Here is a 24,492-nt window from a genome sequence, read left to right as displayed (position 1 = left end):
GATGCACGTTAAATCTGTCGAGTTCTAAAATGCTCCATGTTCCCATAACAAATCAATACCTTTGGGGGTACTGATCCAGGAGTTTCCTTGTCTTCTGGATTGGTTCAAAATTACAAGGCTACGGAGTTGAACATTAGTAGTCGTAAATCCAAAATTAGGTCGGCTGTTCAACAACGGATATAAAATAAAATACATGAGTAGACAAGTGTATAAGTATGCATATAAATCTATGAGTAGACAAGTGTATAAGTATGCATATTAAATCTATAAGAATAGACAAGTGTATAATTATGCATATAAACCTATACGTTCTATATAAATTTCTACATTCAACCAAAAGAAATTAAATAAATAAATAAACTAAAAAAATACCATTTGGAAAAAATCTGTAGCTTTCGGTACAAAACTAATTTCAAATTTAAAATATTCACATCTGAATGAGGTAAGATCAATTACTTGCATAGATACAACAAAAGATTTGTTCCCCAGAATAATCTGCGAAATTTTGTGTTTATTATAATGACCATACCGAACTAATTGTATTTATTTATTTTTACGCAGATTCCAGTGACCTCTCAGATGACGTAAATCTTGAAGATTATTATCATGATTCGGTGAGAATTACAAAAGCATCTGATAAAAATCCACAACGTAAAAAATCGAAACAAAATCATAAAACGAAACTCAGATCAGAATGGAAGGCCAAAGGGAAAAATCTTGATATCAGAAAGTACGATTCGGAATGGTTGGCGAGTGAAAATCTATCTGAAGAAGTGTTTTCAGGAGAAATTAGCATAACTATACCAACAACAGAAGCAACGAAAACTCTAGAAATAGACTCAGAAAGGAAAGCAAAACCAGAATTGAAGAAGAAAAAATTGAAACGTAGAAAAGTTCTAAAATATCGAAATCGCCAACTAAGTAATCAAACAGATAATGTATGGAATGCAACTTCAAAAACCAAATCTGATACTACAGCGAAACCAACATTAACTGTTTCCTCTACAACAGATTCGTCTACGAATGGTAAAAATAAAGCAATAGAGACTTACGAAATTAACCGAAAAACAACTCCGATTCCTATTCTTAAGCCTCAGAATGGCAAATCTATAAAGAAAGGAGAAAAAGGTATTAAGATTTCAAGCAATTCTGATTTCAAAAGAATTCCAATTCATTCTGCTAATGGAAATGCCAGAAATTTAAATAATGTTGGAAGAACTTATACAGGTTCTGGTGTTAAAAATGTCAAAACTTCGGAGCAGAAGACATCGCCCCGCAACCAGGAATTTGAAAACAGCTATGACAAGAAACTTGAAAATAATTTTGACATTGCCCGTGACAGTAATAATAATACTCAAAGCAAGAAGCTTAACTTAAATAGCGAGTTAGGATCTCAAGAGGATGGAATGTTCGAATATGTTAACAATCAAAAAGATTTTAAAAAGGAGAAAAATTCAAAACAGTTTTTAGAAAAGCCGCGCATTAAGGGAGTCGTCTACAGAAGTACACAAAAACCTAGAACTCAATACAATTTAGAACCACAAAAAACAACAGTTGAGATTGAAACTGATAAAGATAACTACAGCAGTTTGACTTCTTCACATTCTAAACTCAATAATCCAGTTAATAAAAATGATTATATGACCCAAGTTGCTAAACTGTATAATAATGTTGATAAGATCAGTCATCAAGTAAAAGGAGGTGCCTTCGATAACTCAGGAGAAAGCTGGCTTTCTAATTTCCAAAACAATAACCATACCGATAGGGATGGTTTTTATATGGTAAGTTATAATTACAAGGGCGAAGAAAAAAATCCGGAGAAAGATGTCGTGAAATTTACCAAAGGAAGAACTGAATCCGTAAAAAAAGCTTATCAGCCATCAGAGAAAAAAGAATCACCTAAACTCTCTGATAAAACAAAACCCAAAAAGCAGCAAAGCACTGAAGAAATCGATGAAAACGAGAAACCAAAAATCGCTACGATTTACCAGTTTTCAAAAAGACATAGAGAATATCCCCCAATCGAAGATATTCTAACCAAAAACAAACCAATTCTTACTGATTCAAATAATTCTAATTATCGTTCGCCAACAACTGACATACCTCCTGTTAGCTATAAGAAAAAGCAAGTAAAACAAGTTACTCAACCCTTATGGGAACAAATGAAGCCATTATCGAATCATCAGTATGATGATGAGCAATTCTTCGATACTTATGAAAAGAAGCATACCAGAGAGCAAAGTGCTTTCAACAAACAATCAAGTCCTAAATCGTACGTATCTAACAGCTTTCTAACATTCTCCGGTGGCAACAGCAAACCTCTGGACTTGGACTCTCCTTCATTGTTTAGTAAGACTCGTCCAATGTTTGGTCCAAAAGCGAAATCAAATAGCGATTCCTCACAAAATGGAAAATATTTTATGCAAATGTTTAAAAGGGTAGGTGATGTAAGTTTAGAAAACTTTGATCCCGAAAACAAAAACATTCCTGACGGTGACGGTTATACATCTTTGATGAAATTAAGTTGGAATGATGACGATCGTCAGGCCCAAGTAGAGAAAACAATTGACACTAGAATACCTGGACACAGAATGAATTTCAATCATCAGTTTCACAGTCGCGGAGACAATTTGGACCCTGAACAACCAGAAGCTTCGAAAACTATTTTAAACTATAGCTTCTTCCCCGAAGAAGACCACCGATGGCCGACATTTGAACATTTTCCTGAACAGCAACCAGTAGTTTTCCGAACAAAACGTTCCAATGGGGAGAAAGAAAATCAATTTTTTAAGTACCACTACCAAATGGGAGGAAGCAATAATAATATAAATACAAACTTCAGAGATCCTTCCGTATTACCAAGTAAAGGAATTTTAAATGGAAAAACAAACTATTTTCCAAACGCAAGAAATACAGCAGCTCTAAGCAGAACTCCATCTTCTCAGTCGAGAAATTCAAGAACTTCACCCAGTCACGAAGTTCGAACATATTATAGAAAACCTGTTGAATCAAACGATAGGCAAAGACTAATTAATGAATTTCACAATAATAATAATTATCGAATGAAATCACCCTTTGAAAATTATGATAAACCTGCTAGAGAAACTCAACGTTTCCCAACCGTTCATTCTTACAGAACACCACAAAGAAATTATATTCATCAACAGGAAAGCTCTTTTCCTCATATGAGATTAAATACTGGTGGAAGACATAATAATTTGCACCGCAATTCTTATAATTACAATAAAAACAACAATGCTCCTTCACAAACGACATTTTTTAATCATCGAACACCCTCTGAAACAAAAACTGTTGGATCAGTTGTTCAGCCTGCCAGTGCGTTTCATCACCCAAAATTAGAATCTAAACACAACGAACCCTCACAGAAGCCTTATACAATACGGATGCAACATCGTCACTATCCTTCTCAAAACGATCATTTCAATCACAAGACAACATCGGAATCAAAAGTTCTAGTAGATTCTATTCAGCCTTCAAAATTGTATGACAATATAACAAAAGAGACAATAGCCAGAAGTACTCATTTTTACAACAGGCCTCCAGTTCAAACTAAAAATTATAATTTTCCTTACCCTGAAATTAATATTACACAACCAAAACCAAAATCTCTTACCATCACACACATTAAACCAAATACTTTTTTTAACAATACAAGAGATTTGTCGGAAGATACGAAACATGCTGATGAGTTGCTCACACTCAACAAGTTCATCAACAATCCTCCTTCACAAAATCAGAATCTAAATCCAAAAACAGAAACTGAAATAGAGATTTCTGCATTGCCAGTTCAAGCATCGAATAATTCATCTATTCTTTCTAAGGATTTACCCATTAAAGACAGCAAGCCTTTCAAAATAAATTCTAATTTAAACAAACTGTCCGAGAACTCATTAAGACTCAAAGAACATGGTACAAAGACAAAAAAGACCCTTTCGCCTAAAACCGAGGATATTCAGTACTCACCCACTGAAACTGACTTTCGCCGTTCACCACAAACGCACGGCTTGCAGAAACCTACAAGAAACACGGCTACTCATCAAGTTCAACCCAAGGGAACATTTAGCAAGAGAAACCAGTTCTCAAATTTAGATGAAATATTTTTGAATTATCCAACAATAGAAGCTAGACGCTATCGAGATGAACCTCTTCATTCAGCTGATGCGTATCACTTTGAAGATAACTGGCAACAGCATGAAAACTCACATATAACTGAAGGAGATTTTCCCAAGTACAACACCATTCCAAGAACTCATTTCTCGTGCAGGGAAAAGGGTGCTCCTGGTTATTACGCTGATCCAGAAACAGGATGTCAAGTAAGTTTCATAATTTGAGTAACTATATTGAGTTATGTTCTCTAACTAAGTCATCACACTTAATTTTCTCGGTCATTAAGAATTGTTTTCATGGAAACAAGTTCTATTGAACGCAGACACCGAATTTTAAATGTTAAGATTGTAAAACTTTTTTTTAATCTTAATTGTCTTTTCAATCTACAACTTCTGCATCGGATTTATGCAAACATAGTAAGTATCACTGTTCTATAGTTCTCAGAAAAATTTATGAATGGCAACGTAAATAAAACAAACTTGAATCATTTAATGTAATTGTGAGAACCACTATAAGTTATTTTCTAAAAAAATATATACATGTATGAGAATTGTGCCCTACCAGACCTCTAAACTCTAAAATGGTATTAAAAAAAGAAATTCCTGTTAGCTAAAATTTAAATTTATAACGTCTATAAAACTCATTAAAAACCCTGTTAACATTGACATATCCACAGTAGCCATGCAACTTGTGTCTACACTAGCCTCGTAAAGTCATAAGCTCATTATTGGCTAATCAAAAAAAGGCAAATGAAAAGTAACTGTTAAATTAGATAATAAACATATTTACCTATTAGTAAAAACGATAAATAAAAGGTAAATTATGCATAAATATCGGGTGATAAAAAAATATCGGGTGAATATGACAATTCTATATTGAACCGATATTGGTTGTAAAGTGGCTGTAAAATAACGGGGGAATCAAGAAATTCTATATAGGGCCGATATCGGCAAAATAACGGCCCTTTAAACAATTATTGAGCACTGATTCAAGAATATAGGCCGAATGAAGACCCAAGTTATTTATTGAGGTTACATAAAAATAAAGACCGATTTATTCTGGTAAAGATACAAAAACAGATCAATGAATTATGCAAGCAAAAATACATGGTGTAATTAAAGCTAATTAGTCTGTTTAAGTCTATATAGAGTTCGCTCTTGATGATGAATGTCTATGAAGTTCGACTGTATAGACTATGAAAAAAAAATATACAACAAAAAATTAATTCAAAATTTTGGACACAAAACGAGAGGCGCACAAAGGATGAAAATCACCATTAGATAGCAGAGGCAAAAAAATTCTTAACATAGCATACGTTTAATATTCATTCCCTTTTCGTCAGACAAATATTTAAAATATATCCTAGCAAGTGTAACCATAGCACAAATTGGAAACCGCATTCGCCCCCTTCTATTCAGAAAAATCCCGTCTTTTGGAATTCAGTAATCATCTTTTAACTAAACTAATTAGGAAAATTACTTTGTAACTGCTTAATGATTGCATTCATTAATACGCTATCTTCTTCGTTGTCAGCGTGACAGCCTCTTACAGGCCTTGGCTGCCTCAACAGCTGACAAATGCTAGCGCCTCCTATCCACGGTAACTTCTAATCTTTAGGGTTTTCAGATCATTTTCGATGTCGTTGAGCCATCTAGTAGGGGGTCTGCTACTGGGACGTGACCCCCTGGGGTTCTTAAAGGTGACAATTTTCATGGCGGTATTTTCAGGGCTTCTCCCTAGATGGCCCAGCCATCTCAGTCTATTACTGCATTAATACTTCATACCGATGGCAAAAATGAATTCTATTTTAATTATCCAATAAATATGTAGATAGTTAATATTATTACGTGATACATTTATTGTATATTATTTATTAAAGGTAGTTCAAAATATGTTTATTATTTGAAAGAAATTATTTTATTTTTTACAAACTTAAAAAAGACAGAAGGAATGAAATAATACATGAATTGATTTTGATAAAAATCAATAGGAAAGAAAAAGGAGCATCAAAATGCTATGCTTGATATAATTAACTCAGAGAAGATTTTATTGTACCCGCAAATAGGTTAATCTACTCGAGAGCTCGTCAACTTTCACTTAGCACTTTGCCGCAGGATGGAGAAAGCAAAAGTTATGCTTTACGCTCTGTTGGTTCCTTTTTAAGTAGAAATTAAGATGCTATTGACACTGTAATCTTGGAAAATGAAGAACAATCCACGTTTGAAACGCCTTATTATAGGATTAGATAGGCATTAACGGTACGTAAATCTGAGAAGCAAACCTGACGAGATATTAATTCGATTTGTCTGTCACGTTGATTTAACACATTGTTGCTCGATTTTATACATTGCAGTAATGAGAAAAGTGCATGTCAGTAAGAAATTGTAATATGCATCAAATAACCACAAACCCATTTCCTTGCACAGAAAACACAAATGCATCTTTTTCTATAGTACAGTAAAAAGTGTTTAGTACCCACTCTCCGCTGACGTACACTTTGCAATATAAAGTATCTTTTTGAAAAAGAGTTGTAGGAAATAAGCTCTTAAGCTAAATTGATAACTTATGCTCTACCGTTTTAGTTTAGAAAAATATTGTAAATTTACAGTTTCAGATCAAAATATAACGACAGATTAATATATTTTACTGGACAAGAATATCTTTGCTTCACGGAAATTTTTTTTTTAAAAAAAAGGGAAACAATTGGATTACTATAATAATAATATTTGATAATAATTATACTTGATAATATTTGCGGCTTTTAAATATTTAAATCAAGACTATGAAAAGAAATTATTGCATTACGAGACTGGATACATAAGATAAAACAGTTGAATCATAACAAACACTTTTCGACAGTACACTATAATATATCCAAATCCAAAAAGTTATTGAAAAAAAATGCCATTTTACTATTGGATGCAATATTACCAATTATAAAAAGGATATATGTTAGGCTTTAGAGAATATAATTAATGATTTTACAATACATAAGTATTAATATTATTTGTTTTATTTCAGGTGTTTCACATGTGTCACGGCTCAGGATCAAAGCACTCATTCCTTTGTCCAAATGGTACACTTTTCAGCCAGTATCTTATGGTATGTGACTGGCATAGCAGAGTTCAATGCGAAAACGGTCGCTCAAACTTTGGAGTAAATGACCAACTCTTCAACCAACACTCTATCCCTAATCACAGTCCAACATATCACAATCAATATCTTTCAAACTATGGATGGGAAAGTAAGGCTTTACCAACTAGGTCAGATCCTCAGAACCATTACTTCCATAGAAAAGGAATTCCAGAACATACTCAACCAAGAAAGAATTTCCGAACAAGAGACCGCAAACATATACAATTACAATCACAATCACAACCGCAACAAACACACTCTACACAGCAACATACACAGTCTATACCACAACAAACAATGCCTTTGCAGCAACCATCACTAACCGAGAATCAATTTAAAAATAATGATTATAACATACAATATTTTAATTTACCCGAAACCCTTTCTCACGATGCTCCATTGGACTCAAACCATCAAAGCTATGCTGGAGACATAAACGCACAGCACAAAAATACGGAATTATTAGAGGATAACAGAAATCGGCCGAAAGGATTTAATTATTTCACGGAAAATGAGTATTTGGTCATACATAGTGAAGATCCGTCGAATCAAAATAAATTAAAATCATTTTCCCCTTCTCCAGACAAGATAAAATCATTAGACAGTCGAAGACCTAAAACCGCTGATCCAAATTTAGCGAATCACAGGTTACATGATTCGACTCCTAAAATGAATATTGATCCATATGTTGAACAATATAAGCCAACAATTATACCCTCTTCAAAACCAAACACACGTAATAAATTTTTCAGAAATTCATATTCCACAAATGACAAAAGATTTGGAGTAAAACAACAGCAACAACGTAATGCTCCAGAAACCATTAAAACACCTGACTTACCAAAAGCTTCTAGACTACACCAACATCAAGGAATAAAATCGTTGAAAAATTCCAATCATCCAGTGATTTCTCAGCGTAACGAAAGGAAACAATTGTGGCCAAAGAGGGATATAAGCATAAAAGAAAATCCTTTATTGAGAAAGAAAAATGAAGAATTTTTAAGACACATAAATTCAGACATAATTCAAAAATATGCTGAACATGGAGTTCTCTTCCCTAAAAAGTCATCTAAAAAGGGCAAACCAAATCACAACCAACCAGAGGTTTCGAAAAAAATGAGTAGCTCTGAGAGTCCGATTTATGTGTATCCATTAGCGGGCATGGATCATCCAAATAATCAAACGGAATTGTTTTCAACAAATGCTTCACCGATTGATAATAAGAATCCAGATAAACTTAAATTAGAACCTCGAACAAATTCTTTCAAACCAGTTGATAAAACAGTTGAAAATAAAGAAAATGCACCAACCATCAATATAACATCTCGAATAAGAGACATTATGTCTGGCTTACACACTATCGGAGTTGATGCACGCAAGATTTTGGATGGTAAGGATAGTATATACAAAAATGTGCAGGTACACAAACTGTTACCTCCTAAAGAGCTGGATGCCAAAATTTTGCAAAGTCAACTTTTAAATTCAACTAAAACCCTTCGGGGCGATATTGCTTCACCTAAGACCAAAGTGGCTCAAGATTCCCAATTAGGTGACGAAACGGATCACAATACGTTCTACAACGATAAAGATTCAAGCAAACAACTGTCGAATTCAGCACCAGATATTTTGTCAAACATTCAAGCAGCAAAACATAGTACCCATAACCCACCGAGAGATTTCATGCAGAAAAGTATTAAAAACAAACATAAAATTAAAATTACCTCTACAACAATGCCCTTTCAAGAAAAGCCTCAAAGTTTTATTACCTATGTAGATAGTCCTCCGAAAATTATTTATAAACCTAATCAAAGCGAAGAATACTTGCAGAAAGCAAAACACGTTGACATTATTACGGAAACATCCAAAAGAAGAGAAAAGCCAAATAAAGTTCTAATTCGTAAAATCAACTACCGTGCAACAAAGCCATCACATATTTCAGTTAGCAATGAAAAACAGGAGATTGATCTTAATAAAAGAGTGTCACCAAATCGTGTGTTTTACACAAATTCGAAAAGGATGCTTAATCGAAACCCATTACCTAAAGCAAGAACTTCTCCTTCCTCAATTGTAAATGAACATCCGGATAAATTGCGTCCCTTACAAAGCCTTTCTCATACAAACGATTTTCATAGCCAAACTGAAAATTTGCATGGTCAATCCTTGCCCCAATCAAACCCCAAATCCACCAATGTCGAAAATAATCCTTCACATTTACCAATTGTAACGAAGAATCTTCCGGCATTTATATTTACAGCCAATCACAATCCCTTCCCATTTAAGAAGGATCCACCCGTGGAAAATCACAATCCGATTCCATTGAAAAAAGATCTAGTTGTGCATAAGGAAAACCACGTAAAACATGACAAATTACCAGAAACCAGGACAACTCCAACAGAATACCACTCGGCGTCACCAACACCAAAGACAATTGCTACAACCATACCACTTCCATCACATTTGGGAAATGATAAAACTTTAATGATTAATACAAATGAAAAACTATTAGATAGTCCGAAAACTGTTGGAGAACCTTTTAGGCTACAAGCTTTGCCAAAAGATGCATTATCAACTTTAAGCGATAAGCAGGAAAGTGAAGAATGTGACGACAATTCCCAAGAAAACAAAGACCAAATTCAAATTATAAATAAATCTCATCCTAAAATCGAAACAGTTTCTGAACAGGGTCCTTTGCCAAAATTAGCTCATATTTTTGTAACTACAAAGCCAGGAGTAAGACCGCCTAATGAGATTGAACAAACCAAATCCAATTTGCGATCAAATTTTGGTCAGCGATCTAAACCATCTTCCGATCTCGCTCAAAGAAAACCCTATTACGTTCACGAACCACCACGAAGCATTCAACCAAAAGAAATGCACCACCATTACCATTACAATGACGACGGTAAAACACCTGAAATAAGACCAATAAATAAGCCGATTGTGAAGAATAACTTTTCATATCCATCGAAGTTCAGAAACCAAGCACAACATATGGTTACAGAATCCAGTGAAGAACATTCATCAGAACAACCGCCTGATTTTTACACAAAAACTTCCGGAAATGACGATAAACATTCTAAATATGCGGAGTTAGAAAAAGCTGCTGAATTGGCGGCCATGCAAAACTTTAAGAGTAATAAAAAAACTTCTGAGGAAAGGTGAAACTTAGATAAGGACTATGGTGTAAAATGTTCCAAACAATTAAAGCATTGAAGGTAGTTATGTTAAACTATTCATGCTTCCTGTAAATAATTAATGTGTAAATAAAATTATTTTTTATTAATATGTTTTTCCTATATAACAAAATCTTTTCATATAAAGACGATGATAAAGACCCTGATAGTGCCGAAATTACTTCTGTTTTCTAGCGAACGAACTGTGACTAACATTTTACTAGTCAAGAAGGACCTACCATGTTTGCGTGTTGTTGATCCTTAATTTACGGAGCCTGTGCAGATAAGCTTGTTTTGCTATGTCAACTCTATAATGTTCGTTCTTAAGTTTTTAAACTAGTCTTATTTAGTTGTGAGCCGCAATGGTTCAGGGAATAGAGCGTTCGCCTTTCAATGCGGCGAACCGGGTTCGAATCCCAGTCGAGACGAATTGCTGACGTGAAATATCCTCAGTGGTAGACGGATCATGGGTTAGAGTCCCCTTGCCGTCAGGCTAACTGTGGGAGGTTCTCGTGGTCTTCCTCTCCATGTAACGCAAATGCGGGTTAGTTCCATCAAAAAGTCCTCCACGAAGGCAAATTTCTCCCAATACTTGATCCAGGAGTTCCCTTGTCTTCTGGATTGGGTTCAAAATTACAAGGCTACGGAGTTGAACATTAGTAGTCGTAAACGCATAAAATTGGGTCGGCTGTTCAATGACTGTTTAAAAAAAGAGAAAATAACCTTATTTATTAGTCATTACAATTATAAAAATTATTTTTTGTCCAGCTTAATATAAGTTTAATACAGATTCATACCATAACAATAAGGATTTTGTCCTAAGTAACACTGTTCTGTTTTGATTCGAAAACGACTGCTGAAGTTTGAACAATACCAGGTCATGCCCCCCCCCCCAATGTGGGCCTATGCTAAGCTAAGGAAAGCACCATGAAACCAAAAATCTCTAAAAACTATAGTAGGTCCGGGAGGACATAGTCTTTGGTAAAATCCAAACAAACTAAAAGTTAATATTTATCCAATATTAGCCCTGTGGCAGAATTTTTTCCAGCTATCTGTGATAAAACTCTCTAGCACTAATATCATTCTGCAAGATACTTTTAATAACATATACGTAACTAATTTAAAATAACAAAAGCACTGCGTTTATAGAAAAAATATATATAAAAATATTTTTTTTAATTGTACCCATAATAATTTCTTATTCTAATATTATGGGTGATATCCTTGCACTTTGTTTGGGGGGAAAGCACAAATTATTTCCTTCTTCGCATTTCGTAAATAATCATCACAATAAAAAAAATAATAAATCATGAAATCCGTAGTATTAATTGCCGAAAAAAAGATCGTAGACGAAATCACGGGAATCAGATTCTTCAAGTGCGTGTTTCGTTGCGAGATTAGGTTGTTGTAATAAATAATATCGTATAAAAATATTGGATCTAAAAACTCTGGAGAAATCAATAGCAAGAACAGAAAAATTCGATAGTATTATTGCTTTAAAAAGTAAATACTAAAATGCACGATTCGAATTTTCCATATTGTTTGAAATATATCAGGATATTTTTTAAAAAAACATGTGAAAATCAATATCTGCCAAAAATACAGAGTTAAATATTACCTGTAAATTTCTGTAGAAAAGAAAAGTAAAACTTTTTCCTTTCTAATAAAAAATCTTTCTGCAAGAACTCTGTAACGTTCTGCGACAATGTCACCCTCATTCTGCCACGGGGCTCACTAATAGGAATAAGTTCGGGTGATTTGACTTTATCTAGAAAAAAAGGTCATAAATAAAAAAAAGTAGTACATCTATGAATTTTCAGGAATAATATTATTATACACTACTAAACAATGAATATCTTGAATAAAATATGAGTTTCCAGGTTAAAGAGTTTAGCTCATATTAATATATTCATTGTTAAATATATTGAATCCTTCAAAAAACTATACTATTTTTAAAAAAATTTATGAGAATTTTTCAAAAAAATCTTCAAAAACATTTAGAAGAAAAGTAACAATTTCTTTTACTCATTCAAAGTAACATTTCTTTGACTCAGTCATTATTTTTATTGAAAACTACAGAAATATTATCAAGATTTAAAGAAATAAAATGACTAACAATAGGAAAAGTTTTTATTTTACATATGATACATACAATTCATACAGGAAAATGATACAGAAAATATAAGACATCGAATTTCCCCCCCTTCCTAACAGCTTCATAATCAAATTTACATTTGTTCAAAAAGCTCAATTTCAATATAAACATGACAATAAATATTTTGATAAATGCAAACAAAAAGCATGAAACATAATTAAGTTTCAATTTAGTTTATAATATAGTTTCAATTCAGTCAATAATATAGTTTCAATTTTATTAATAATATAGTTTCAATTTAGCTAGTAATAAACATGAATATAGACACAACAATATATTTAATTTGAACTTTTAAACTTAGTTATGAAAAATTTATTTTTAAGTTGTTATTACTGACAACTCTGGAATGTTGGACATTTTCATCAGATTATTAAGCTTCAGCTAAATAAGTTACTAACCCAAAAAATAACTCAGATTAATAACAATTTTTAAAAAAAGGATATACTAACGCCAATTACAATGCTCAATGCTTAAATAACGCTTAAATACTTGTCTATGTGATGATACATTCACACCTAAAAATTTTGAAACTGCAAAGTTTACAAAGTATTTGCCGTGCCTAGCTGCAACATTCAACAGCAAAGCACACACATAATTTAGATTTCTGAGCACTTAAAAAGAAATAATACCTATAACTTAAAATTAGAAACGGATTCCTTTACTGGCTTAAAATTAAAAAGGAAATAACATTAACAAAAAAAAATAATCTAGCTAAAGGATAAGGGATAATTGCTAATAAATTTAGTTGTCCATGATAATTAAAAGGAAGGAAAACTTATGAGCAAAATTAGGTAAATTTTTTAAAAAAAATTTACATATATTCAATACATTAAGTAAATATAATTAAAGTTTTCAGTATGTATTGAATTTCTAAAATTATACAGATTTTAAACATTTTAAAAAATTTTTTTTAAATAATTAATGTAAATTTTGAATTAGAACTATTTATGCATTTCACTTGGACTTCCCATTAAAAAAAGTCACCAGAAATAATAAAATAATTTTTTTTAACAATATGATTCCTATATAAATTACTGCATTTAATTCATAGCCTTGTCTGGAATAGTAAAAAAAAAAAAATTATAGGAAACTATATTTTTTTTAAAAAAAGAAAAAGAAATAAAAAATTCATCATCGGATTTCAGTTTATTAATTATTCTATCAAGCAGATGAATATGCAAGTAATTTTATGATTTAATACTACTATTTAAAATGAAAAGGAATAAATAACTTTTATTATCTTAACATTAAAACAAAATTATTAATTACACTTATGACAAGAACTTAAAGAATAATGGATTAAAGTTTGTAAAAATATTGAATTATGCATTTTAATTCAAACATAATTTGTTCCACGTCGTTATTTATAAGGAAACTAAATTTATTTTAATCTGACAACTAATACTACAACTAATTTCAAGAAATTCCTGTGTTAAAGTATGTAAAATTGCAGAAAGAAAAAAAAATCTGATTTCATTAAATGGTTTCTGAAATATTTATATCAATGAATCAGTATGTTAAATTCCCCAATTACAAGATACCGAAGTTTGAACACCTTAATCGTTATTAATTAGAAAGTCTAATATTAATAACTAAGCAGGGGGAAAAAGATTTAAGGAATTTCTAAAGTGTAACCTTTTAAGCCAAATTATTAAAATTAATTTCTCAGCAGCATATAGACATAGCAATTGTTACAAAAAAGGCTTATTTTTCAAATATCATTTATTATACATTAATTGATAAAAATTATTAAATAACTACTTCAATCATTAATGAAAATTTTACCAACTAGAGCAAAATGCGATAAACACATTTCATAATTTTTTTCTTCTCTAGAATGTCAAATTGGTATTTATTTTATTTTTTTTTTAATTTTTGAAAAAAATAAGAAAGTTTTTAAAAATTTGTTTATTACAATGCAAAGGCTTCCTTTGTTATATGCACAAAAGTAAAGTTTGGTATAGAACTACTCACTGTTTAATATTAGCAAAACAATCTACAATACACTCTTAATTCTGAAAAGTCTTCCGCCGAAACGTTCAGGAAAATCAAATCACATTGATAATTGTGTTCATGCAAGCAAACAACAATATTGATAAATTTTACGGAACAAATAATATTTTTTAGCAATACTTATTTGAAACACAGCTAATTAAATTTCCACAAATATTCATAAATAATAATGAACAGTTTTCCATTAAAGATTTTTAAAAAAATAAAAGTAAAAGTTGAGATGATACTATAATACAATTAAAGTCTGAAAATATCAACTAATATTTTACAAAAAAAAAACTTTCTTATAAAGTAATTCTACAAGTGAACACAGAAACTTGAGCATATATTAAACAAAATCTTTCTGGAATAATTCACCACAAAACAACACAAATTAAATTAACATTCATTTACATTAATACATAACTCTAAATACATTTCAAACTATATCAAATGCATTTTTATTAGACTAAACAAGAAAAAAAATGCCAAAAACTAAAAACCAGATGCTACCAGCAAAGTTGGCATTACTAAAATTCTTTTTAATGTTGTATTGTTTTGATTTTACATTTTTTTATTATTTATATTGTTTTCATACATAAAAGATTAATATATCCACATTTTTTTTGCAGTATAAAACAAAATTTAGTAGCAATAAATTAGAGATATTATTTTGTAAATATCCAAAATTGAATGTCAGGGGACTCTTTTCATTTTAAATGTCGAAAATTTTAAATATAGAATTACTAAATTCACTTTAAGAATTCAAATGACAGGATTCTAATAAAAGAAATACACAAATCATACAGATTATAATATTAAGATTGATACATTCATTGTAACGCACCAAATGGCAGCCATTAATTAATTAAAATTAAATTAATTATTGTCATCAATTATTTAGAGGACAGTTCTAAAAAGATGGAATCATAACACAGATATAAACTTTAAGCTCTGACCACAACTAAGTTTAAAATTTATTGCAAGGTAATATTTTGAGAAAAAATTTATAATCCTGTTAAGAGTTAAGTGACAAGAATTAACAAAAACTATTTGCCAAAATTTTCCACAAATGTATCAAGAATTTTATTTCAAATAAAACGGGTCAATTTTGAACATCCATGTAGTTAACTGAGCAAATGTAACACCAATAAACTTTTCAGATTTCCAAATGCTTAAAAAGAAAAGCAAGAGGTAAATTTTCAATTTGATGATTAGTTGACAATATCCTAAACAAATAACAACACTCGATACTTATATTTACTTTGTGAAAAATTTTTAGAAAAAGTGTTCTAGGGATTTGATGAATTTCTCAATTAGTGTTGTAAATTTTAACAGAGAATAGATGGATTGAAAAAAATACTTTTGAACTTATTTATCCATACTTAACATTATTTTTCAGGCATTCTTTCTTTTGTAAGGAGATATTTTTGCAACCATTTTCTTACAAAATGAAATAGTCTAAATCGTAATGCTGATAATTTTTCCCATAAGTTTGTTATTTAATGTAATCCATTATTCCAATATTCAATGAGAATGTCATTAAAGTGTTAGTAATCTTGAATTGAAAGGTTTTATGCATAAGTATTGAGTATTTAGTATCAGTCAAATTAAAATTAGAAATAGTTAATATAATATAATAGTAAGTATAATATAATAATAATATAGTTTCTTGAGAAGTACTCTTGAATGTCCTGTAAAAGGATGATAAAAGTAACTTCTTGGCGTGTGTGTTAACTCTCATCATTACTTATTTGAATCATTGTCTTGGTCTTAAAGTTCTAAACAATATAACTGAAGAACATCTAAACACCTTTTTAATTGAAATTTTGAAGAATTTTTAACACATAACCAAAAATCTATATCTTATCAAAACAATTGAAACATTAATTTTTTTTAAATAAAATATTACAAATTTTAAACAAATATTTAGTTATTTTCCTATAAACAAAATACATAAATACATAACTTAATACATAATACATGTACTTAAATACATAAATTAATTATGTGCTAACAATATATAAAAAATTTTACCAAAATTTGTAAATAAGTAAGCTTTGCTTTAAAGGAAAAATAGTTTAAAAATTATAAGAGTAAATAATAACTTGGATAAATAGCAATAATTTATAAAATTACTAGAGAATCAAATGATTATTTTATGTAATAGCAGAGTAAAAATATAATAATTAAATCCCCAGAAAATTATTATGTTCATCAAAATATAAACAATTATTTTACAAACTTTTAAAAATAATCCTTTTTACTACAATTATTTGTGCAACAAAATCAATCATAAAGGTACAAATAAATCCTGTACATCTCTTTTTTTTGTCATAATTGATGAAGAAATAAAAATTTTTTTAAAAATAGATATTAAAAAGTTGAAAATACGATATACCCTTATTGATATTACTTTTTGAAATAATAATTATAAAAAATACAGTAGATTCCAAACATTTGTGCTTGACTTCTTTATGTTTCTGTTAGTATCCAAAAATATTTCAAAAGTTTTAAAAAAGATAAATTAACTAATTCATAAGGACAATAATTGACATAATTCATTAGTACAATAATTGACCATATAAGTTACTGACAATTAAAAAGAGTTAATTATATTTACAAAGCATAATAAAATGCACGAAGTTTCATTTCAATATTTTAACTTCCTCGTTCATTCTAATTTATTGAAATGATTAGTACAAATTTTGTTAAAAATTGCCAAACGTTCCGCAGAACCTTTTATTTCTAATTCCATTAGCAGAATTAATGTGGCACCACAGTGAGTCCTGCTGATTGATTTTTGCCTTGTAGACAAAAATTAGTGAATACAAATTTCTAATCACAGGCTCTTCAGATTAATCTTATAATATTTCCATGGAGTCGCAGATAAATACCGAAGTTTCTGGTACTGAGTTTTTAAAAGATAAAAACATTAGGAATCTTATATAATTATGTAATAAGTATGTGATTTAAAAAATAAAATGAATAAATAACTGCTTTCATTAAAAAGTGATTACAGTTTTAAGTTATTTGCATTTCTGGAATGAATTTAAAATAGCACCAATATGTTAGCGTTCAGAAACTCACTAGTGCTATTTTAAAATTATTTCAGTAATACACATATTTCAGGACTGGGTATGCTTTTTTTAATATTTTAAAAGTTTGCTTTACTTTTAATGATGTTTCAAAGTCATATAAGATTTTAAAATATTTCAGAATTTTGCTATTTTTTTGACATCATTTTAAGTCTTTTTGTAACGAGTGTAATCTCTCCAAAGACAAAAGTTAAGTTTTAAAACTTAAATATATTCATAAATCCCTATCATATGTGTTCATGACCTTCGTGACCTGATATAAAACACTTGAAAATTTTACTAAAAATAGTTTCACTACTTTATGGCTTTTACTTTTAACCTATGTATATCATGCTAAACAAATCTAAAATTTAAAGTAGAAAAATTAGAGCTCAATTGTTTTAGAGATAACTTAATTTTTAAGAAGAAAAAAACTATCTTAATTATAATTTTGACTCATTTATGCAATTCAAATTTTAATATTAGATAACCTTAACACAAATATTTAGGTGCAAATTTAGATATTAAAAGTTTTTAACATTAATTCTCTCAGCTTATTTGCAATTTGTTTTAATTAAATGTTTAGAAAGTTTACTCCAGCAATAAAAGCAGGCTTTATACTTCATAGTAAAGCCTGTTTTGTATGAAGTATTGCTTTTATATAAAGAAAATAGTGTGCAACAGAGAAATTAGAACCCAATTTTGCTCAGAGACATAATTGTATCAAATAAACTTTTAACTTAAAGCTTACATTAAGCACAATATGAAATTATACATAATAGGAGTATCCTGTAAAGATTTAAGTAATCAATAAAAAAATTTATGAATTTAGTTATTTCCAAACTCCATATCTACCTAATATTTATTTTAATGTAATATTTCAATTAATATATATCAGATATCTAAAATTAAACAACATATATTTTTTTGTTTTGATTTGAATACCTACACACAACTTATATAAGAAACATTAAAAAAAAATTTTATTGGTACATTCAAGTTTCAGCTATCAAATTTACTTTTAATTTGATAAAAACTTTCTCAGAGTAATAATTATATTCCACAACTGAAGTAACTTGCAAATCTTTCAATTTAATAAGTTCTAAGATTAGATCACCAAATGTCAAGATTCTACTGTAATTTTGAAATTTTCCAAATTAATAGTCAGAACAGATATATCTTTGTTCATCCAGTAAGGAAGAATACTTTCACAAGATTTACTTAATTATTCAGAGTGATATAAAATGAAATGTTAGATTCAAATTCAAATAAGCAATCTTATAATTTTTTTATTTATAAAGAAAATACCAGAGAGATAGAGAGAGAAATCTAAATAATTTAAATAGCAATTTTAAAAGATATTCTATCAAAACTAAATAACTATCAGTAGCAATTTTCAGAACAAAGCAATTATATACACAGTGTTCTTTCTTTTGGACTAGTAAGACATTTCAACAACATTCACAGACAAGGAAGAAGATAAATACTTTTATCATCACAGTCAGAATTCGTGATATTATACAGCAGGCTTTACTTTATTTTTTTCAACTAAAGCTCTAGTCCAGGCTAGTGCTCAGAATAGGCTATAATCAAATCATAACATAGCACTTTTCTTTCACATGTATTAAGGGATGCCAACTAGTTGCAATGATATTTCAGCGTAATGATGTTACTTTTCATAACAATAGACTTACTTTTCCAAAGTAATAGAGTTATTTTTTAATAGTAATGAAGTTACTTTTCTGTTGTATAGGAGCCATACTTTCCAAAAATGCAGTTATTGGAGTAACCTTTTCATAGTAATGAAGTTTTTTTTTCCTAATCATAGTTACTTTTTTTATAGATATGCAGTTAGTTTTCTGAAGACATGGCATAAATTTATAGCATAACTTAACATAGCCAAATGAAATGTTTTAATTGATATTCAGTAAATTGCTTTTTTTTCATTCAAATATTAAAATAATCCTTACTACATTTAATTATATCTTTACTTAGAATAATATTGGAAAAGATTATTTTGCATTTAAAACAGAGCAAATAAATTTTTCTTCAAAACTGAAAAAAGGGGTATTTTAAAAATAAAAAATACGTAAATAAAAATATCAAGAAATTAAGATGCTTTCCTAAAAAATACTGGGATTTTGCGATCTTTGGTAATTTTTAGAAGCTCCCTGTATTCAGAACTAAAATTTGCGAAAAATAAAGAATACATGTGGTAGTTGGCATTCCTATGCAACGAAGGTACTTGTACTTGCAGTGCGAATATACAAATGCATAGCATTTGCAGATCTGTTATTTCCTTCAAATTTCACACAAAATTGGAAAAAAAGCAATCCATATTGGTCTAAAAAATGAAAATTTCATAGCACTTAACTTGGAGTCAGTGGGAGTTCACTACTAAAATAAGGAGCAGTCTGGTGATCTAATAAAGTATGGCACACATTACACACTTTAAACTGCCGTCCTTTAGGTCCACTATTCACAGTTTTGCTTAGACATTCAACACAGAATATTTTACCACAATGGTTGCAATGAATCTAGAGAAAAAGAATTCTTCTATCATTAAATGTTAAAATGTTTTCTAAATAAGCACCAAATAAATAGACAATGAAAAATACATTAAAAATAATCAGACAATTATCTAAGCTCAAATCTTAATTAAAATCAAGACATGCAAATAAAATTAAAAATAAAAAAAAAGAGTTCAAACATATTAAATTTTGTTTTTTGTGATGGTTTTCAAAAGAAGCAAAAATTGAAAATGCTATTTTAATACTATTAAAGCACCCAAAAAGAAGAACAAAATTCCTAAAATTTAACCTTAATTCTATGCTCAAAATTAAAACAATTTATGTTAATCTTGGTAGTTAATTTTAGAAGTTATAACCACGAGTCAACCAACAATGTATTGTTTGCTTCCAAAAAAATTTTTAAAAAAACTATATCCAGAAATAAATTAAATTTGCCACTAGCAATTAACAGAAATTTTATTATCATTGGAGTAAGCTTTGTAAGCAAGATTTTAGTAAGTTAAATAAAGAAATTAATAAATTAAGTATCTTGATTAATGTTTAATTCTCTTAGTAATGTTAATTAATTTATAAAATGGATAACTCAATATGTAAACAGATACAATGATTAAACAAATAATATTACAATGTAAACAAAAACTTCTGTATATCAAACTTATAATATACATTTATGATTTTGTAAAAAATAATGTTAGATTACCCCTTAAGAAGTTATACTGTATGAGAAGTTTTCACTTTCTTCCTCATGAAAAACTTCTTAAATGAGTTTTGTAGTATTTACATTTTGGAGAGAGAAAAATAAATTTACAAATTATAAAAAGTACTAACTCCGAAACTGACTTAACTTACTTTTTCTTTGCGACCTTGAAAAATTTTCTTGCAAGTATTACACTCGGATACATCTTCATCATGTTGCCACCTAACTTCACTATCAGACTGTCTTATTTTTTCTAACTCCATCTGTAGAAGTTAAAAAAGAATGAGAAACAAATATTACAAAAATTTCATTTTAATCATTTTTTTTAAAAAATAGTAACATTTGTTGAAAAAGAAAAATATTTTTTCCAGTCCGATATTATGTTGTAGTACAAGAAACAAAAGAAAAATATATTTGTGTAAATAAATAAAAGCATTTAAATTTTTTATATTTTTACTAATTTATACAGCCATCTAATTGGTGTTTAGCCTACATGTACCGTGGCTCAATCAAGGTTTCATTCCCCTTACTAAAGACTGAATGTCTTATCCAACTGCACTTTCTCTGATTGTGTCACAAGCAAATCTAATGTAACATGACCAGCAGTTTCAAATATCAGAAAGTTTATACATGGTTGGGTGGTTGGGGAGTGTGATCTGGAGAAAGGGAGACTAAAAACACCACCTAAATAAAGGCAGTGTAGTGTCTTTTAATCATCAAGAATAAATAGAAGTTCATTGCCAATAGTCATTAGTGAAGAACTAGTAAAAAGTGGGGTGGACTAAAGTTATAAATAGAAATATTAATTAGATTAAATTCAATGTAAAATTTAACTGCAGAGAAATTAACTAAGCAATAATGTCCACCCCTGCTGAGCGATCTGTAGTGATCTACACATACTCAAAGTAAAGAAGAAAAAAAATTTGTAAACTAATTTTAACAAAAAAGAAGAAATCAGGAAAAGGTGGAACAATATTGGGATTAAATTATCCATATTTAACCAGAATATGTAAATAAATATATAATGTTTGAAAGATTTTCTTTTATAAAAGTATGAATAAAAAAAAATAGAATGGTAAAATATCTTACTAGTACTAAGAAAGCTTGGGAGGAGGAATAAAACCATAATTTTATAAATAACCATCTAAAATGTTGGCCCTCTTAAAAGAGTTGAACTTTTTCACAAAAACAATTTGAAACATATTAAATGTAATTAGTAAACATTAGAAGAGAAAAACCTCTGCATGATCTAAAACATAAAAAAATACATAACTTCCCATATTTATAGATAAAAATTATTATAGCAAATAAAATCCACAAGCAAAAAATAATAAATTAAATTTTTATTAAATAAAAAATAATTTGGTCAGGCAATCTACTAACTTTGAAACTACCAAGCTAAAAAAACTTTAAATGACTAAATTCTAAAATATATTAATGAAAAATTATTCCTGTACTATTTCTTCCAACATATTAGAGACAAAATATGTAGGCAAAAACTTCCTCTTCTTCCTTATCCCCAAAATTAGCAGGGCTAAACAATGTCCACGAAATTCATGACCCGGAGGAAGTCGGCCACCAAAAGTGGGTTATTTAGAATGTCCCTTTTGTCCAGACCAAGACAGTCCAGGATATGTTGGGGAGAAGCCTGCATGTTGTGGCACCTGGGGCAGTTTGGGAAGATTTTAACACTACCCTCGAAAGAAAGGGACTTAAGGTAGCCGCTGATAAGCCTGGTAAGAGCCAAGGCAAAAACTTAACTATAGGTAATAAAAATTTCCCCTGAGAATTAGCCATAACTAGATTAGCAATATTAAAAGTATAATAATAATAAAATCTAATGAAGAAAGAAAAGCAAAAACTATTCCTTTACGTATTTACACAAATTACAAACATGCCTTATAAAATAAAAATTGGCATTACTAAAAAATTGGAATTTTTTTTTTTTTCAAAAATAATACAAAATAGTCACAGTACACAATTTTAAAATGAAACTGCTTATAGGAACTAAAACAGTACATGTAATAATTTGTTTAAAATTTTTAAAAACTTGCCATTTTAAATAGCTGTAATTCATAATTAATAATTTATAAAGTTAGTGAATTTAATAAATTTTTCAGTCTTCCAATATACAAAGTAAGTTATAAGTTAGTATGAATAATATCTGAGTAATAATTTTATACAATAAACAGATAATTGCAATGATAGGGTGGATTTATCAAATTAGCACTTTGCTTCACCTATTATGCAAAAGAAGATTGCACAGAACCAGAAGATTTAAAGCTGAAAAAAATTTCATTACCTTAATCAACAACTTAATTTATTATGAATTCACATGGCTACACATTATTCATGTCACTGTAAAGAATGGTTCATATACAAGTACGTAGATTACAAACACACATTATTATGTATATGAATTGTTTTATACATTAAGAGTAACATATACACATCAATTACTATCTAACAATCCAATGAAACACAAAATTGAAAGAGTTGTATTGCATGCTAAAGTAGTATAATATATTGAATTTTCAGAGTTCATCTAACCTTCTTACATTCCAACCACAATCAGAAACCATAAAAGAAATAGCAAATAACTCAGAATTGCTTAAAATATTATATTTAAAATAATAGTTAATAAGAGTACAGAAACAAAGAAAAACAGTATGCTGGTTATTAGCAGTGATCCATCTTGCATGTGATCAGGGAAAATTAATAGACAATGAAGAGAAGGGAAGAAAGTGAAAGACATGCATATGCATGCACATATTTGATTGAATGACACCCATCCATTATGTGTAAATGTTACTTGCCTGCAGCGTTTGTGAAAGCTTTACAAAGTCTTTCTGAACTCCTTCACTGGTGTCTAAATCTGATTGAAGACTCTGAACTTTGGACTTCAATTCACGCATTTCTTCCTCTGTTTTTGACTGAGAAATAAACAGTTACTTGCCTAAAAGTCATTTTACTTAAATACTAGAAAAAATAAAAAGCCACACAAGCAAGGGAGGGACTCATTCAGTAAGTTACAAAAGTAAAACCTCGTTGTGTTGATTACACACATGTCAAGTAGACAATTTATAAATCACACTATAAAATAAAAGTTCATATTTGATTTTAAAAAAGTCTCCTCAATTTTTGAATAGGAAATTAAATATTCCGTATGACGTACAACATGAAAAAATAAGTAAATTTAGCAGTAACCCAGAGATGAAAAATTTTCATTGCTTCAGTTTCAGCTCTGCTTCCAGAAAATAAGATAAGCTTTGCTCCCAGATTATAGTGTACTCGACTAAGGCTCTGCCCATTTTAATATGTATTTAAGTGAATTTTTGAGTTTCAGATTTTAATATGACATTTTTAGTATATAAAGCACTAAAAAATAATGACATAATCATCAGTTCACACAGAAAAAAAATTTTAATTCATAGTTCATTCATTTGTTCATCCCTAAGGAAAGAATTGAATCTAATTAATCCACCTTCTTCTTTGATTTTAAACCATTATTAATGCATTTTAATGCTGAGAATAGTCTTTCTACAGCAACTTAGCTAACGGTTAATGCTGTCTCAAAGCGGCAGTGGGATTCAGCCCTGGAGCA

The 24,492-nt window shown here is 29.5% G+C and overlaps 2 protein-coding genes across 5 annotated transcripts in view; one reads left to right on the top strand and one right to left on the bottom strand.

Moving 5' to 3' along the window:
• The first annotated feature begins 1,350 nt into the window (after positions 1-1,350).
• On the top strand, positions 1,351-10,598 carry LOC139425164 (uncharacterized). Its single transcript, XM_071178845.1, has 2 exons — positions 1,351-4,334; positions 7,150-10,598. Exons 1-2 carry the CDS (start codon positions 1,407-1,409, stop codon positions 10,423-10,425), a joined length of 6,204 nt encoding a protein of 2,067 aa, XP_071034946.1. The 5' UTR covers positions 1,351-1,406; the 3' UTR covers positions 10,426-10,598.
• Positions 10,599-19,925: 9,327 nt separating this feature from the next.
• Positions 19,926-24,492, bottom strand: part of LOC107445927 (rab GTPase-binding effector protein 1) — a 46,025-nt gene continuing 41,458 nt past the window's right edge. For 3 of the 4 annotated variants that reach the window (XM_043042067.2, XM_043042064.2, XM_043042066.2), the window contains exons 17-19: positions 23,705-23,821; positions 21,041-21,151; positions 19,926-20,197 (exon numbers count right to left, since the gene is read on the bottom strand). In XM_043042067.2, the coding sequence (XP_042898001.1) occupies positions 20,030-20,197; positions 21,041-21,151; positions 23,705-23,821 (396 nt within the window). In that variant the 3' untranslated portion in view covers positions 19,926-20,029. The remainder of the gene's footprint in view (positions 20,198-21,040; positions 21,152-23,704; positions 23,822-24,492) is intronic. The other variant, XM_043042065.2, reaches the window with a different exon arrangement.

The sequence above is a fragment of the Parasteatoda tepidariorum genome, chromosome 3, assembly GCF_043381705.1.
Source record: "Parasteatoda tepidariorum isolate YZ-2023 chromosome 3, CAS_Ptep_4.0, whole genome shotgun sequence".
Lineage (NCBI taxonomy): Eukaryota > Metazoa > Arthropoda > Arachnida > Araneae > Theridiidae > Parasteatoda > Parasteatoda tepidariorum.
The sequence above is the reverse complement of the archived record's forward strand: the minus strand, read 5'-3'. Positions and strand labels throughout refer to the sequence as shown.